This window comes from Myxocyprinus asiaticus, chromosome 9 (genome assembly GCF_019703515.2).
Source record: "Myxocyprinus asiaticus isolate MX2 ecotype Aquarium Trade chromosome 9, UBuf_Myxa_2, whole genome shotgun sequence".
In the NCBI taxonomy this organism is placed as follows: domain Eukaryota; kingdom Metazoa; phylum Chordata; class Actinopteri; order Cypriniformes; family Catostomidae; genus Myxocyprinus; species Myxocyprinus asiaticus.
Window position 1 is genome coordinate 43,924,939 of NC_059352.1, and position 18,599 is coordinate 43,943,537.

The 18,599-nt window shown below is 37.4% G+C and overlaps 1 protein-coding gene across 1 annotated transcript; it reads left to right on the forward strand.

Moving 5' to 3' along the window:
* Nucleotides 1-22: 22 nt before the first annotated feature.
* odad3 (outer dynein arm docking complex subunit 3) lies at nt 23-10,487 on the forward strand. Its single transcript, XM_051707730.1, has 14 exons — nt 23-869; nt 1,225-1,346; nt 1,457-1,534; nt 2,913-3,089; nt 4,836-4,871; nt 5,006-5,107; nt 5,537-5,662; nt 5,801-5,923; nt 6,311-6,457; nt 7,637-7,797; nt 7,983-8,139; nt 9,186-9,335; nt 9,529-9,613; nt 10,197-10,487. The coding sequence occupies exons 1-14, from the start codon at nt 785-787 to the stop codon at nt 10,325-10,327; spliced, it is 1,680 nt and encodes a 559-aa protein (XP_051563690.1). The 5' UTR covers nt 23-784; the 3' UTR covers nt 10,328-10,487.
* The last annotated feature ends 8,112 nt before the right edge of the window (nt 10,488-18,599 follow it).

Genomic DNA, 18,599 nt, shown 5'->3' on the forward strand with positions numbered 1-18,599 from the left:
TAAAAGGACTTACATGAATTCTTCTGTTAAAACTGTAAAGTTGTTTAAATTGTAATTTTTACAGTCATTTACAGACAACAAAGTTATAAAACTGGCTATAACTTTACACAGAAAAGATTAGTATGCGATTTTATCACACTAAAATCATGCTAACACGCATATTGTTTACGTTTTGTGGCTTCACTTTTGAAACAGAGTATTTTAAGGTTTACAGATTGGCTCCATTCACTTCCATTGTAAGTGCCTCACTGGAACCCAGATTTTTTTTTTTTTTGTTTGTTGTTTTTTTTGTTTTTAAGAAAAGGAGGTGCAAGTCAAAATTGTTTTTTTGTGATAAATTAATATTATGCCACAAATGCTGTCGATTGAGCTTAACTTGTATTGAACCCGGAATATTCCTTTAACTCATTTTTTATATCCGATAATGCGAATGTTTGTAGTCCTCAAAGATATATGGAATAAACAGAAGCCATTAATTTTGATAGAAGACAATAAAAAGTTTCAGCTGTGTTTGTCAATGCATCTAAACGTGTTGGTAGAGTGTAAAGGTCTGTGGAGCTCATTAATATTAATTAGGTTGTGTACTACGTTGCTTCGCCATCCTGGGCTTATAGGCACGTGATGTAATTAATATTAATTAGACAATCCTTCGCCTACCGTTAAGAACAAAGTGGTTCAGTTACTAAGCAACGCGTTTTTAGAAACATATGAGCCTGCAGTGAGTACGGCGAGAGCAGAGACAGAAATCCAACGATAAACTTTAAAACAATTCATATTCATAAAAATGTCCAGTACGTTTTTATCAGAGGGCATCAAGAGCCCTGTCCATGATCAAATTTCGGCACTACAACGAAAAATTCAGCTTCTGGGTAAGTTTTTTGCCGTTTTTGCCCAACTTGCCGATTAAGCACTAAACAGTTAACTTACAGAGGGATTTAATGAATATTAATAAACCTGTTTCAAAGGCAGAGTAATGAGTATTTTGCTTTGTTTTATAATTGTTTTCTTATAAGGCTAATTAATTATACTCAAATTTGGCAGTGTTATGTTTTAGCGTATATCTAATGTTGAATATATTAAAAGTGGTTTCAGTTGTTGTTTAATATCTTAACTTTTAAATGTAAAAAAAAAAAAAAAAAGGGCTTCGTTTAAAAAATGCCGACAGGAATGGCATATTGCGCTCAACTTCTCTTTTTAAATGGATGTTTTATGGCTGTCCACTAGAGGGAGACAGAAGCGCATACTTTGAAAGCTCTCAGTCAGCCATCAAGAAAAACAGAGGAACCATCCTGCAGCTGAGACGAGAAAATAAAAACTTGCACAAGAAACTGGCCGAGGCCCTTGCTGTATGTCAGACTTTATGAACACACAAATTCAATCTGGAGATGAAACATATAATTTAAGATATAGGCCAAACATATCCAGTGAAGTGTAATGTGGTCATATTGATGTCCAGGGAGATGAACAAGTCATCAGAGAGGCCTTCCAGAGCCATGTGGTGGAGAAAGCAGCGTTTAGGAACATGTCTGGGAAGGTGAGGTTAAATGAACTTTTAGGAAACTCTAGTCTAGGAAATTTCTGCATGTGTGTTTCTGTACTAGGGGCATTTGGGACCAGATTTGCTTTATTAACCCTTAATCGTATACCTCGGGTCTTTAGTGACCCGGGACTTCATTCCACACCCTGTACCTCATCCAGTTTTTGGAGTTGTGCCCACACCCAAGGCCGTTGCAAGAAATTCTGGGCCCCCTGACTGTATATTGGTCTAGGCCCCTTTCATATTAAAAATTACAGTTTAAAATTTGTTGTGGGGCCCCCTGGACCTATAGGCCTCTAGAATTGTTACCACTTTTCACCCCATTAGCTACAGCCCTGCCCACACCTCTTTAGTATTCTTCAATCTCTCTCTTATAAATATTGTAAAAAAAAAAAAAAAAAAAAAAATTGCAATTCTTTATTTAATGGTACCAAAAGTGTATAGGGTCATTAGAGACCCTAGGTATGTAAGAGTGTTTCTTTTTTCTTTTCTTTTTTTTGCACTTCCCAAAATCATATTTTTATGATTATTTCATATCTATATACTGTAAGTTTACTATCACAGGATATCAATTTCTTTATTACAAGAGAAATTAGTACTATATTCATACAAATAAATACTGCATGTTGATTTTCTGTGTGACAGTGATGAATTATCATTGTTATACATGTATGCTTCAGTGACTTGATTTACATTTGACATTGCTATTTGATGAAGAAACAACATGGAAGTAAACTATAGCAAGTGTAACACATCAACAGTATGATGATTTGTCATTTGGGTGTACTACTGAAATTATGTAAGTTGTGCATCTATTTTGAATCAATAAGTGCCTGAGAAAATACTTATGTGTAGCTCAATGTGTTTGACAGCCAGTTGCATCTCATGAAATTCCATTGTGAAAGTAATTAATCCTGTTCTAGATTTGTCCTGATTTGTTCCATTTTCTCTTTGATATATGAAAAATAAAACCTCAAGATATATTGTATTATATTATTTTCTAATTGACTTGAAAATAATTTGAATTTATTATTCCATGTGTTTTAGTCTCTATGGTTGTAATGACAAAACCTGGGGACTTAATCCATAATTAATCCTTAATTGACCTGCAAATATAAAAATGTTTCTGTGGGGACATGGCAAAATAGTTCATTTTAGCCATAAAAATCTAATTAAATCATGTCTTTCTTAGTCAAATATTTTCCCCAGGAGATTCATGCAGTTATCTACTAATAAAATAATAATTATAACCCACAAGAAAACCTTTTCAACCTTTTTCCACTGCTGGAAAAGAATAGTGCCCATAGTTACAGAATAATCTGTAGGGATTTCTATTAGACTCTCCTCACTGTTCACCAAAATCTTTCTTCTGCAGGCAGCTTGTACGGTGATGGATCAGAAGGTGTGTGATAAAATGAAGAAGCTTAACGCTCTAAAACACACCACTCAGACACACAGGCGCCGTTTAGAGGACCTGAAGCTCCAGTACCAGACCATGAAGCCCGAGAGAAGCAGCCCTGTGGCTGATGCACAGAAACGAGAGGAGGAGAAGGTAGGTTGATATTCTGGACAAAGTAAACAACAACAAATAGAATAATAATAAAAAGTGTTTTTCTGGGCACTTTGGGTGACATTTGCCAAAATTAAAAGAAAAAAATAGAATTTATATTTTGGATAGATTAAATAAAGTCTATTTTATGATCATTATTTAAAAAAAATATTTATGCAAATTAAGCACATTTTCTGCCCAAATGTAATGCGAAAAAACAGTAATGAAAATCATCTTGTCTGATTGTACTATTAGTATTAAAATGATAATTTCTGTAAATGTATGTATTCTAAAAACAGTACAACAAATGCTATCAAGATACATTAATAATTTACAATTTAAATAATATAATATTATTTCCTTCTCATTACAACAATAACAATGGGTGCTTAAAGGGATAGTTCACCCAAAAATGAAAATTCTCTCATCATATACTCACCCTCATGCCATCACAGATGTGTATGACTTCCTTTCTTCAGCAGAACACATTTGAATTAAAATATAAAAATATCTTAGCTCAGTAGGTCCTTATAATGCAAGTGGATGGTAACATGATTTTTGATACTCCAAAAATCACAGACAGTCAGCATTCATCCTCCATACAACTCCAGTGGTTAAATGAATGTATTACAAAGCGATACGATCGCATTTGGTGCAAAAAAGATCAATATTTAAGTACTTTTTATCTATAAATAATCGCTTCCGTTAAGCACTAATATGCATATTCACAAGAGGGCTAAGGACAGGTCACATGGTCTCTCATGTGACGTACTGGCGTTGGCATGTTCACGCGAGAAGTGATGCGTGCGCGACACACTCGGAAGAGCAGCACTGTTAACAACTGAGGAGGAACTCGAATTTGAAATAAATTTAAACAAAGATGTCAGAAGATTTTGATTTAAGAGGAGATACAAGTTTTTGCACAGCCATGTTTATTTGAACCTGAGTATTCTTATCAGGAGCATAGGGAGATGGAGGAGGCTGGACCAACTGCAGCACAACATCAAGCCTCAGAGAGTTCAGGAGACGTGGTGGTGCACATGTAGGCAATGCCAACAGATGTAGAGAGCATCTGCTGCAATGAATGGAACATAGCCATGCCATCACTAGAAAGACCGCATGCACTCTTGTGAACGTGCATACTGCTGCTTACTGGACGCAATGATTTATAGTTAAAAAGTACTTAAATGTTGATATTTTTGCACCAAAAGCGATCATATCGCTTTATAAGACATTCATGTAATCACTGGAGTGGTATGGATGACGTTAATGCTGATTGTCTGTACTTTTTGGAGCATCAAAAATCATGTTACCATCCACATCCATTATAAGGACCTACTGAGCTGAGATGGATTATATATATATTTTTTTCTTCTTCAAATGTGTTCTGCTGTCATAAACATCTGGGATGGTATAAGGGTGAGTAAATTGAGAGAATTTAAATTTTCAGGTGAACTATCCCTTTAATTGTGTTAAATAATGTCAAATAATCTGCAAAAAATCTTAATGGTCCTAAAAATAGGCTATATTTTCTTTATGCAAAATATAATGTCTTATATTAAAAAAAATATATATTTTATGGTGAATTTCTTTTGTGGTGAAATATGGTGCAGATTTTGGAAAAATCACCCAAATGGTAATTCTTAGATATTCTGTCTAAACTGAAGTGCTACACCCTCTCTTACACACACTCAAGCTCAGTTGTTCCTTGTGAAATGATGGTAACCATTATGTTGCCCTCATTCACAGAGAGAAGGGGACTCCGCCGATCAGCTTCCCCAAAAGGTCATTCTTAACCTCGCCAAACCCTCTCTTCTTCTTCAATGTCTCTTTTGGTGGCAAACCAACTGCTCAAACTCTGTATTAGAAAGCACAGTTAAAAGTGTTAGTACATTATAGTATCTGTGCTTATTGTGTAGAAGTTGCACATGCTGGAAAACCGTTTGGAGAAAGCACAGCTGAAATGTCATGAAGCAGAGCACATCATGCGGGGATACCTGAAACTGAAGGAGCACCTACAGGTAAAAGTGCGGTAATACAGCTGAATTCAGCTACAGGTTGACAGAGCACAATAAACATACAGATAAGAGGATTTTAGGTAACCCATAATTTACTCACCCACAAGTGGTTTCAAACCTGTATGTGTTTCGTTCATCTGTGGCACACAAGAGGAGATGTTCGGCAGTATGCTAGTCTCTGTCACAGATCAATTTTATTGCATCTTGTTTTCAAAACAATCAAAGTAAATGGTGACTGAGACTGTCATTCTGCTTAACACCTTTTATGTTCCACAGAAGAAGGGATGTCATATGGATTTGGAACAACATGAGGGTGAGTAAATGATGGGAGAATTTTCATTTTTAGGTGAACTAAACCTTTAGGATTAAGAGAATAACATGTCACATCACAGGACTTCCCAAAAGTATTTCATGTCAACTACCCTTCTACAGGAAGAGAGTCTTACATATCAGTCTAAGCTGGACCATCTGGAGGCAGAGATCCACCATCAGACCCAAGAGCTCAAAGACCTGCAGGTCATGAACAGTGATGCTCACCTGTCTAAGGATGCTGCCAAGGTAAAGACTTCAGAGGAATTAAACAGGATTTATACCAATAAAAAAAGCATCTGTATGTGTGCCATGGTGACGGTAACATTCAAACACTTGCTGATTTATATAACTCTAACAGTAATATTTGTGTGGGTGTGTGTCCAGGCTGAGCTGCAGTTTCAGGAGGAGCAGGTGCTCAGAGAGCGCAGAGAGAGAGAAAAAATTCTCTTCCGCTATAAGAAGCAGGCAGAGGAGAGGAAGGCTCTGGCAGAGAGGATGGAGAGAAGAGTGAGCACATCTCAACCATCACACATCTGCTGGAATCAGACACAATGACCTTTAAGAAATCTTGCAGCTTTTAAAAAAACAGTGAAACATCTGTCAGCATTTACTCACCTTATTGTTATTCCAAACCTGAATCGTTTTGATTTTAAGCATAGCCTATTAGAGGCCGTTCACAGCGAACGTGTTTTTGTGTCTGTCCGAGCGGTTTTTCAGGTGGACCTCTTTAACCGCTGAGCAGCGTCTCACGCCAGAGCCCCGCTGGGAAAAAATGTCCCATATTTAAAGCTGGAATGTCCCGTATTTGGCTTTTAGAAAGTTGGCCACTCTAGCTGCAGCAGAGGGGATGTTAATATTCTCTCCTCCTAATTCCATCTATCTTTCCACATTCAGCCCCAGCGAGCGAGCATGCACCCCGATGAGCTGAGCACTGAGGCCCAGCGCAGTGCCACTGGAGTGGGGGAGGAAGAGGAAGCCATATCTGCTTTTGAGGAAGCTTTCCAGCGCATCAAAGAGGCCACTGGAGTCACAGACACACAGGTGAGGACAGACAGACAGACATGACCTCATGGGACCCCATAACAAAGTCAAAATAAAACAAGTTTTATTCAAGAATATTCATAAAGCTGTTTTGAAAACAATGTTTATTTTTGCAATTCCGTTTGGTGGCGCTAGTATTGCAGAAGTGACACACTTCAGCTTTAATTTATAGACTCATTTATACTTTGTTTTGTCTGTATTTTCAGCCTGTGCCAAGTGTCATGACAACAGCAAAGCTGCTCTAATGCAGCATTTCAATTACACAGAACCAAAGCCTAAAACCTAAGCTTACCTCAAATTTTGAATTAACACCATTTTTGCTGTCTTGCAAGCATTGGTATTTCCTTTAGGAACTGCTAATGTAGATGTGTATAGTTGTCCAAACTTTGTGTTAAAGTAATAGTTCACCCAAAAATGAACATTCTCTCATTATTTACTCACCCTCATGCCATCCCAGATGTGTATGACTTTCTTTTTTCTGCAGAACACAAAGATTTTTAGAAGAATATCTCAGCTCTGTAGGGCCACACAATGCAAGTGAATGGTGACTAAAACCTTGAAGCTCCAAAAAGCACATAAATGCAGCATAAAAGTAAACCATAAAACTCGTGTTTCAATTAATGTCTTCTGAAGTGATCCAATCGGTTTCGGGTGAGAACAGACCAAAATATAACTAATTTTTGACTATAAATCTTGACATCTCCAGTCTCCTTGGCGATCATGATTTCAAGCTCAATTAAACTCTCTAGTGCCATCTAGCACTCTGCGCATGCGTTAAGCACTAGGAAGTGTAATTGAGCTTAAAATCATGATTATGCCCAGAAACTGCAATGGCAAGATTTACAGTGAAAAAGGATTTATATTTTGGTCTGTTCTCACACAAAATCATTTGGATTGGTTAAGAAGACATGGATTAAACCACTGGACTCTTATGGATTACTTTTATGCTACGTTTGTGCTTTTTGGAGCTTTAAAGCTTTGGTCACCATTAAGCATTATTTGTATGGACCTACAGACATTAGTCTGATGCATTAGTCAAAATGTTTTGCTTTTGTTCTGCAGAAGAAAGTCATACACATCTGTGATGGCATGAGGGTGAATAAATAATGAGAGAATTTTAATTTTTGGGTGAACTATTCCTTTAAGCTCTGTTTATTCATCATATCGGTTTATCAATAGGAAATAGTGGACAGGTTTATCTCTCAGGGAGAAACACAGACACATCTGGAGAAGATGAAGGCACAGAATGAGAAAACTCTCCTTCAGCTGAAGGATGAGAGAAATAATCTACAGACTCAGTTTCAGGATATGAAATACTCAGGAGAAACTAAACTATCAAGGTGAGAGATGACACTGTATGTTGTATAAATCCTAAAACAAAAATAAACGTGAGTCCATTATTATGACTGTATGCTCTCATTACATTTTCTCATTAAATAATAACAAAACATCAGTCCTAGCTATATCACTGGTTATGTATTACAACTTATCCTGTGTGTGTTTATGCCTATGTGCGCATGTTTAGTGAACAGCAGATGCTGCAGGAATGTGAGCGTCACCTGCAGCAGGAGCAGCAGCAGCGTGATGCATATAAAGATCGTCTGGACTGGCTCACACGCACACTCGGATCCGTCCGAGCAGGAGTGCAACAGCTCAGTGATAAACTACAGCATATACCACTGGTACTAGTGAACCATATCAAATACATCATACATACTCCACAAATAAAAAATGTTTACTGTCATGCCTTTGTGACAGGGTTATTAAGGGTTATTCAGATCCTCCTGAAAATGTACATATGTCAACACTTTCAGGTAATATGAGGATTGTTTCCTACAGTATCTGCATATAGAAAGCTTCTTGGAAATGTACAGTACAGTGCAAGTTTTAGGCACTTGTGAAAAATGTTGCATAGTGAGGATGTCTTCAAAAATAATGCCATAAAAAGGTTTCATTTATCAATTAACGTTGTACAAAGTCCAGTAAACATAATAACGTCATACAAAGTCCAGTAAACATAAAAAATAAAATAAAAAAAAAGCTACATCAATATTTCGTGTGACCACCTTTGCCTTCAAAACAGCACCAATTCTCCTAGGTACACCTGGACACAGTTTTTCTTGGTTGTTGGCAGATAGGATGTCCCAAGCATCTTGGAGAATTCGCAACAGATCTATCTATTTAGGCTGTCTCAACAGCGTCGGTCTCTTCATGTACTCCCAGACTGACTCTATGTTCAGTGGGGGGCTCTCTGGGGACCATGCTATCTGTTGCAGAGCTCCCCGTTCTTCTATTCTGTTCGCTAAAGGAATGTTCAGGAGTTTAAAATGTATATTTCCTATTGACACCCTAAAGCTGAAGATACATATAACCATTTTAAGACAAATGCTTTTTTGAAATATCTTATGTGCCTAAGACTTTAGCACAGTACTGTACAGTTTCCTGGAATTTAAAGGGGTCATATTATTTTTTTTTAATTAAAAAGATATCTTTTTTTATTTATTTAGTCTGACTAAATTAATCTGACAAATTAGGTTACACCAACAGACCAAAAATTGAATACTTAGGGTTAGGGGTTTGTTCAAATCCCAAACCCTAAGAAGAAGCAATAGTAAAAGTGATCCAGTCTTAATTCATTTAAAGTGCATTTGCATTCACATCCAGTAAATAATGTACGTAACCAAGCAGAGATCGGAATCATCTTAATTAATTTTATGCTCTTTGACAGATGAAAGGTCCGGCGCCCCAACTTCCCCCAGATCCAGGAGAACACGTGCTCCAGCTGCTGTCTGAGGCCACGCAGAAACTTATCAGGCTAAAGGAGGAACTGCAGGGCAAAGATCTGGTGACAATCATAAAGGAGATGGAGGATGAAGAGGTGAGGAGCATGTGTGTGAGGGATAGTGATTAGTTATGTTGGTTGGACTTTCCTGTTATTTTGAAATGCAAATTTTGTGTTTTGGCTTGTTGAAGTTGCTATAATCCCGCACTGAATATTTTAGTATATTGGTAAAAAAAAAAACTGAATATCAAACTGTTAACAGTGTGGTTTTTTTCATGCCGCCCTTCAGTTCCGTGCCAGTATACAAGGAAAACTGCCCCACCACAACACTCGCATTCAGTTGCCTGAAGCACAGAAACTGGCCCCCTTTTATGGTGAGACACCAGCTTCTATCACCACACCTTTTTAAAGTCACACACTCATTTAAACATATATTTTAGTCCATAGCTGAGCATTATGCTGGATTAGGTCAGGTGTACCCTTCTAAATAAAAGGTTTGAGTGCCAAATCATTAATGCCATTACCTGCCCTTGCATGTTGACCAGTGATCACTGGCTCATGAACTGAAGAAGCTCTTGACCAGGAACTGCCATGTGTGTTTGAATGATATATTGTGTTTCTCTACAAGCACACACAGTACAGAAGCTCCCAGTTTTCAATATGTATTCACGTGTGCTCTCTGATCTAGTTCCATTCCTTAGTCGGTACACTCTGTGGCACTTAAAAGCTCACTCTTCTGGTTTACAGTCTGGTAATGGTTTGTTAAATTTCTTAAGGGCCAGAGCAGATTTAAGTGTGATAGTCACTACAAGAGGCTGGCCTACTAGTCCCTGAGAGCTGTTATCCTTTAAAGAATGCTGTTAATCCATAAGCACACTGTAAAATATGAGAACTAAAACTTTTAGCCAAGAGAAGTGACACAAACCTCTCATACCTGAATGTCTTTTCTGTTAACAGATGAGCAAGAGAGTGGCGACGATGAAGGTGATGTCATCACCCGTGCCACCCTGAAGCACCAGTCGCAACTGATCATTGATGCAAAAACCAAGAGGAAGACTCGCATCAAAAAGAGGAAGGGCAAACTCTGATTTGATCCAGTCGCTGATCTGACAGCAGTGAGAAACATGACCAGATATACCCACTGCATTTCCTGGAAGCTTTATCTCAATTCTAAAAGTAATCTGTTAGCAAATTTGTGCTGGTGAAAATAAATGAATTATTGAGTTGTACTGCAATAAAAGTATTAGCAAGTTGAATCGTTTGTGCACGACTCCTTACGTGACAAATGACAGCAGTCATGTTTTTAATGTGACACCTGTTAAAGATTATGATTCTCACATGACACCTGTGTTGATGATAAACCAGAGATACCTTCTCGGCATAGAATTGGAAAAATGTCCTGCAGCATAACTAATTTACTGCATACTTTTACATTTTAAAGCTAAGCAGAAACATGCATTACATTTGAAGAAATAGTTCACTCAAAAATTAAAAAATAACTAGATAGGTAAAGTTTGTCAACACTAATTAAAAAAAAAAGAAAAAGGTTTGAAGGTTACAGAGAAAGACAGATAAGAAAGAAAGGTGTGAGAGAAGAAGAGAGAGTTAAAGCAGATTAAAGGCCTTGTTTTCATTTTGAATTTTTTGACAGTTGGGAGTTTGAATTCACAAACATTCCCTTGGCTCATTTAAACATTCTGTTAATCTACATCTATGGGATTTAGAGTATTTTTGATCTCCCGCTTTTGATCAGTTAAAGAAGTCATAGCAAATCTGAGTCAGAACAGCCTGAAGGACTGTGCCAAGTTTGGTGGACCTAGCTTGAAAACTCTAAGAGGAGGTAATTATGGTCTTGGTTTAGGGAGTTTAAATAGGCTACTGTAGGAAAATTATAAAGTAGATCTGCTTTGTGTTTATAATTCTTATACTGAAGTCAGTAGATTTGTAGCTATGCAAGTTTTAATAAAGGATAAGGTAAGGATGTTATTGAAACTCACTATTATTAGACTATTGTTGTTGAAGACTATAGATCTGTTTTGTTCTTTTAATGCTTAAACACTATAAAGTCTCTTGGTAGATTTCGGTCATGAATGACTCAAAATGATTCACTGACTCACTCATAGCACATAAGACGCTCATTTGTCGCCACCTAGTGACATTTCCAGAAGGGGTCACTGAACTAATCAGTTAATAAAATTGAACAAGTCTGTGAAACAGAAGCAAGCCTCACCAAAATACTTGAATAAACTTGAATCACTAAAATAGCTGGAATTGGTGCTTTTAGCTTATTCTTTTAAAAAAAATATCCCCAGAAAAAATGTTCGTGGACCAGTGATTGTCTTACCTTTTTCGCCCCTCATGAGTTTGCATCCCTGTAATTTGTTGTGGCACTGCAAGAACAAATCTACAAATTAGAAAAGCCAACTTTTTTTTATTATTTTTTTCATTACCCATTTAGCTCTCTTGCCACCTGTGACCTCACACAGCGTAGCCTATCTATGTGATTTTTTTTTCTTTTCTTTTTTTTGCATAGCCAAATTTCAAACATTACAAGTAAACACGCTACTAAGACGGACAGAAAACATGGACAAGTTCTTGAAAAGGAACAATATTGACGATGGTTAGCCTATGTGAGATAGTGGTGTGCCGTAGAATGTTTTAGTTGTAAAAAGTGTGCCATGGCAGAAAAAAGGTTGGGAAACCCAGGTGTAAGAGAGCACGTTTGATCAGTCGTCTTGAAAACAGTGTACATAAACAACAAATGTTCATATGGGTAAACGCGTCAGGAAAATTTCCAAATTCCGGGACATTCTGGGAATGGAATTTTATTTTTCCAGGACAGACGCCCAAAAACTGGGGAATCATGGATGGATGCAATTCGACTTGAGCGATCTTTACAGCAGATATAAGCACACATCATGTGAGAGTTTGAAAACAGCACCTACTGTCATTATTCCACAGCATCTTGGAAGAGTCCTCCATAAAAAATGGGTTTACAACAGCATGAGGGTAAGTTAATGATGACTGGATTTTTAATTTTGGGTGAACTGTTCCTCACCCAAAAATCAAAACCAGGAGCATCTCTGAATGTACTGTATTTTGTCTCTCTCTCTCTCAAAAAAAAAAAAAAAAAAAAAAAAACACAAAAAAACAAGTCTGGACTTGTAACCCAAATGCAATAATTGGACAGCAACCCAAATGCAATGTATTTATTGAGTTCTTCTCTCTCAATGCTCATGTCTTATATGTGCTGTCATAACAGAATCTTACTTTGTTGGCATAACACATTTGATTTTTTTATCTTTAAGAACAAATCCCTTTTGGGAAATTATTACATTTCATAATAAAACATTAACAAATCTCAGAGATATATCTTTACAGTGAATGAATCTTATCATTAATATTCCTCCCACATATTAAGTAGAATGGCATTTCTTTGAACAGGTGTTCTGAATGCCTAGTTGCCCTCCCTGACCTTGTTATATAACTCTGGAGGCACTGACTCAGAGAGAGATAATAGTGTAACCAGCTTAGCTGTACATCAGGGTTGTCCATGCTTGTGCCTCGGGTGTGTGTGTGTGTGTGTTGGATAAGGCCTCTCTGCCATTAGCACTGATGCATGCCAAATTACTCAGACAATAAACTCATAATCTTGGGTTACTTTCTATGTATACACTGGTTTCTACAAAAAAAAAAAATAAAAAAAAAAATGCATAAATGTTTTATCATCCCCATATTATGTCTTTATTTCAGACTAACCTTCAGTGTTAATGAATCTTTATATTGTTTATGTAATTTAGAAATTAAATCACTGTTTTGCCACAATTTGTTTGTCTTTGATTTGGTTGGCAGTCAATTAGTTTTCTGTTCTATCTTGCATAAGAGAAATAGAAATTGGGTTACAGAAACATCAAATATGAAACATTTTAGGGCAACCATGACTTGCATATGTAGTGCAGTAATTATTTTGTCATATATTCTGCATGTGTTCGGATTGCACACTTGTTCATGTATCAAACAGAAGATTTTCTGCTGTGTTTAGAATAAGAAATACTGCATACTGCACAGTACACCCTATATGTTGCCTACTATTTAAAAAAAAAATAATGTTTAAATAGTAGGTGTAACAGTAGGCATTGTGCAACGATAAAGTTTCAAACAGTAGGATGCTGCATTGTTGTCACGTGACCTCATTATGTGCATGTTTACTTTAGTGAGTGGCAACCAGTTTTCATATCATCTTGGAAATAAAAACTTGAATTTTGCAATTTTGATTCAAATGTTTTAATTTTTGTCAGTCCAATCAAATAATGAACCAAGAAATATATGTTAAACATCAATGTTGATGCTTTTTTGAATAATTCATCACACTGGAAATGGAAGGTCAAGTTGAGCACATTACATTGCAGAATACAGTATTCTTTGCAGTGTACTCTGCTGTATTTTTTACATTTTGGCAAATGTGATAGGTCCTTTGATGAATCACCCATGTATTCTATGCATACAAAAAATGTGCATACTATGCACAGCATTTTCGGCATACTTCGTATGGTAGTAGGCCTGCTATGTAGGTGTGACTACAAGTCAATATACTACATTGTTCTTTTTTGTACTTTCAAAGTTTATCACATTTACAACTTCTTTGATATTTTAAAAAGTCATACAAAGAGAAAAAAATAAACATGAAACCATAACACATAGTTATGCATAAAAGGCAATGAGAAACATAACTTTATTGGGCCTCTGAGAGATTAGTCATGTGATACAGTATAGAAACAAATACACTAGTTTTGTAAAAAGCCATGTTTACACTGCAAAGGTGGCACAGAAGCTGCATCTGAAGTGGCATTTAGGTGTATTTACGCAGACTAGTAATGCTGCTCAGAGCAGGCATAAATGCATTTACACAGCAATTACAATTGTATAAATAATGTTATGAGATTCATGTTTTAAATACAAAATTATGAATATAGAAATATGAAACAACTGAAAATATGAAGTTATACTTTTACATTTGTAACAAAATTATGAAATATAAGCTCTAGCATGACAACAGCAAGGAATAGTTCACCTAAAAATACTTTCATGCCATTCCAGATGTGTATGAATTGCTGAACACAAATGAAGATTTTAAGAAGAATATCTCAGCTCTGTCGGTCCATACAATGCAAGTGAATGGTGGCCAGAACTTTGAAGGTCCAAAAACCATATAAAGGCAGCATAAAAGTAATCCGTAAGACTCAAGTGATTAAATCCATATCTTCACAAGCGATACTGTAGGTGTGGGTGAGAAATAGATCAATATTTAAGTCCTTTTTACAATAAATCTCCACTTCCACTTTCACTTCCACATTCTTCTTTTGTTTTTGGCGATTCACGTTCTTTGTGCATATCGCCACCTACTGGGAGGAGAATTTACAGTAAAAAAGGACTTAAATATTGATCTGTTTCTCACCCACACCTATCATATCACTTCTGAAGATGTGGATTTAACCACTGGAGTCATGTCGATTACTTTTATGCTGCCTTTAAGAGGTGGGTCAGAGTAGGCATAATTTAGTAATGCACTTTACACAGAATTTTAAGCAGGCACAGAGCAGGCTTTTCTCGGCTGTGTAAAGATGCCTTTAGTCTGAATCATAAACCTATTGATCAGCTATCAAATTTTGTATGCTGTTTTATAAACTTCCCCACCTGGCAACCACGTGTGCTTCCGAGCACGCCTACGCAGTTTTACTGAGTGCGACGGCGAGCGCCAAATTTACATTTCAAAGATAAGAATGAGTGTAGCCAATGACGAGTTTGTGTTCAAATATAAGGTAAAAGTAGCGACATGGCTTGTAAATTGGTGAAAAGAAGTCCGCTTCTTTGTTTACCAAGGTGAGATATTTTCAATTAAACACTGGTCGAGGGGTCTGAGGCTTTTGTATTAAGACATGCAAATATCGACATGGCGTAAGTGAATATTATGTAATTGATCATTTATTGTCAATTAAAATAGACATTCTTTAAAAAATAATAATAATAATTTATCCCCTTTTTTTCCCCAATTTGGAATGCCCAATTCCCACTACTTAGTAGGTCCTCGTGGTGGTGCAGTTGCTCACCTCAGTCCGGGTGGCGGAGGACAAGTCTCAGTTGGCTCCGCTTCTGAGACCGTCAATCAGTGCATTTTATCACGTGGCTCGCTGTGCATGACACCACGGAGACTCGCAGCATGTGGAGGCACATGCTACTCTCCACGATCCACGCACAACTTACCACGCGCCCCATTGAGAGCGAGAACCACTAATCGTGACCACAAGGAGGTTACCCAATGTGACTCTACCCTCCCTAGCAACTGGGCCAATTTGGTTGCTTAGGAGACCTGGCTGGAGTCACACAGCACGCCCTGGATTCAAACTTGCTACTCCAGGGGTGGTAGTCAGCATCAGTTCTCGCTGAGCTACCCAGGCCCCTAAAATAGACATTCTTAATGTTTCATAGGTTACACAAAATCTGTGTTGTGGATAGCAATGCCTGTACTTGACTAACTGTGGTTCCTTCCATCTGTTTTGTTTAGCTATTTCTCGTTTTGGTATTTCACATCTACCAGCCTTACAGAATTTACAGTGTCCACTCTTAGTATCTTGTTTATTTGATAGTGTCAAATGTAGTTCCACTAAACACACAAGAACAGAGAACTACACAATTCCAACTATTTAAAAATGTACAACAAAACACTGTCAGAAAAAGGAGAGATTGTGTCAATGAAAAGGATGCATTGGGTGGAATAAACTGACTTGACAGCCCAGTAGTCTGTGACAATCAGATTATTGTGTGAGTACGTGCCTGTTAATTAACACAGAGAGAATGAGGGATAAATGGATGAGAAATGCAGGGTTACTAAATTTAGATCACCTAGTAAGTTCATAGTCACTTTTACAGGGAGATGTCATTCAATATGCTCTTTTCTGTGCATCAGATCATGAAGGAACTTTCAGAAAGTCATGGCATCCCCAGTCCTGATTTTAGAGTACAAACATGGATTATTGGGATCTGATCTAATCTACCAGTAAAACAGATACTGTGGATAAGGAGCATCATTTACAGTGAGTATCTCACCCTGTGTTTTCCCCCCTACTGTTTTACAAGCCTTTTTTTTTTTTTTTTTTTTTTGCTTGTTTGTTTGTTTATTCTGCGTCTAAAAGTGACAACACATTTAAATAGTGATTTATTATTTTACTGTGGTTTATCTCAGTAGAATTGTTACACACACCTGGTTGTATAAAAATATTACATAACTATTATATGGTGAGCTTATCTATATACTGTATATGTGTCTACCATCAATAAAAACAATGGCTTTCCCCCAGGTGCAGCCATTTCTTTTACAGTCAAGACTTCCTAGATCTGTGAAACCAAAAAAGTAATTTTACATTTATAGTCAAGACTTATGAATTAAAAGAATTACAAGTTATACAGTGCAATCCATAATCCATAACCTGGGATTCAAAATCTTAAATTTAGGATTCTGCTGAAAAAAAAAAAAATTATAATAACGTAAAATGGATAAGAAATATATAAAATTCTCTATTTCTTGGTCACAAATTAGCTCTTAAATGCATCAGCAAACTGAATGCTCTTTAAAATTTTGTTCATCATTTTCTGAAACTAAAGGAAGTTGGCGTGCAAAACGGGTGGAGGATGAGGTCGTCTCTAGTGGTGTCTGGGGGAGAAAGGGGTCTGCGGGCACGACTGGGCCGGATGAGGCATCGGCTGTGCCAGGCTGGGCATCATGTGGATGTGCAGATGGATGAGGAGCCTGGCGTTTGGCTCAGGAGCTTTCATCTGCTGGACCTGGAAGAACACAGTGAGGTCAGTGCTGATAGTCATCCATCCATCAAGGAAAAAAATACCTTAATTTTTTTTTTTTTTTTTCAAAACAAGAATTTAATCATTTGCAATCTTTAAATTTTTTTATTTTTTTTTATTTTAGAGTTATATACAGTATATATTTTTAAGATAATTACAAGATTTTTTAGTGTTGGCCATTATACCAGGCTGATGATAAAATGAAGTTTTTAAGTTTCCTAGTAAAAATGAAGCCATTTTCTAAGCGGGATGGATTGTCATGCAAGTTTTGTTTGTTTGTTTGTGCCTGTGTGCATGCATGTGTGTGCACGGATGTTTGTGGGAGTGTGCGCAGCATACACATAATCATGAGACCCCTGACTCAGAAATAAGTGTTATTAGTACTGAATATGCGTAAATACTCATTGTGTTAATGACTGGTCTTTTAAATGGCAAGTTCATTAATGTGCATCATCCATTGTTGCATGTCAGTATGAGCGTGGGGTGGGCTCCATGGATGCCATTGTACATTCACAGATCTGTGTCACAGAGAACAGAGAGGCTTTAATGAACAAACACTTATTCTATACCCAGAAAACCAACAATCTGCTCTTTGTCTGATTTAGAGATTTTGAGTGTGTGGGCATCTCATACTGGACATCTCATACAATTTTCCCCATTACTCATTCAACATTCTGTATAGCTGCTTCTGAGTCATTTGGACTTTTCATGAAAAGTTTTTATGGATAAAATAGGCTGCAGTTGAATCTGCAGATAGACCATCCGTACCATTATTCATTTAGGTACTTTCAGGCGCTACCTGTATTTTAGACTTAGAGATACTGTATAACTCACAAATGAATAAATGTAAATAATTAATTGTACATCTGTGAAAATTAGTTGTGTATTTATACATTTGTGTATTTATGAATTGTTGAACTTTTCATTTTCTAAGTACTAGGACACTGAGGGGCATAGCATCTATTATAATGGCACATAAATGACAGTATATAGGCTTTTATGATAGATTTTTTTGACTCCCCTTTTTTGAGTATGGTGAAACCAATGAGTTCTAGTGTGAAACTTCTACCAACCGCTGTGCTAAAACGAGGTTATAATGATGAGGGATAAGTGCAGCGTAACGCGGCAGTTCGGGAGAGAGAGAGCCACATGCAGCTGCCGTGTGTGCGTTTGTGTTGTGTGTCTTTTTGTTTCAATTAAATATTATTTTGACTGTTCAGCCAGTTCCCGCCTCCTCCTTTCCCCATTTAAACCTTTGTTACATTGGTGCCGAAACCCGGGAAGGAGGAGGGATGCGCTGTCGTGGAGTCCTCGCCACTGCCATCCACCCAAAGGAGCAGCCGCAGCCATCTGCCGGGGACGGAGGAGTTGCTGCTGTCCGCTGTCCGCGAGGGGAGGAGGGGCTCGCTGCCGGCTGCCTGGAGCGGCGGAGCCACTGCCAGGGGCGGAGGAGTTCCCTACCGGCTGCCAAAACGCAGAGGGGCGTTCCATCCGCCAGGGGACGGA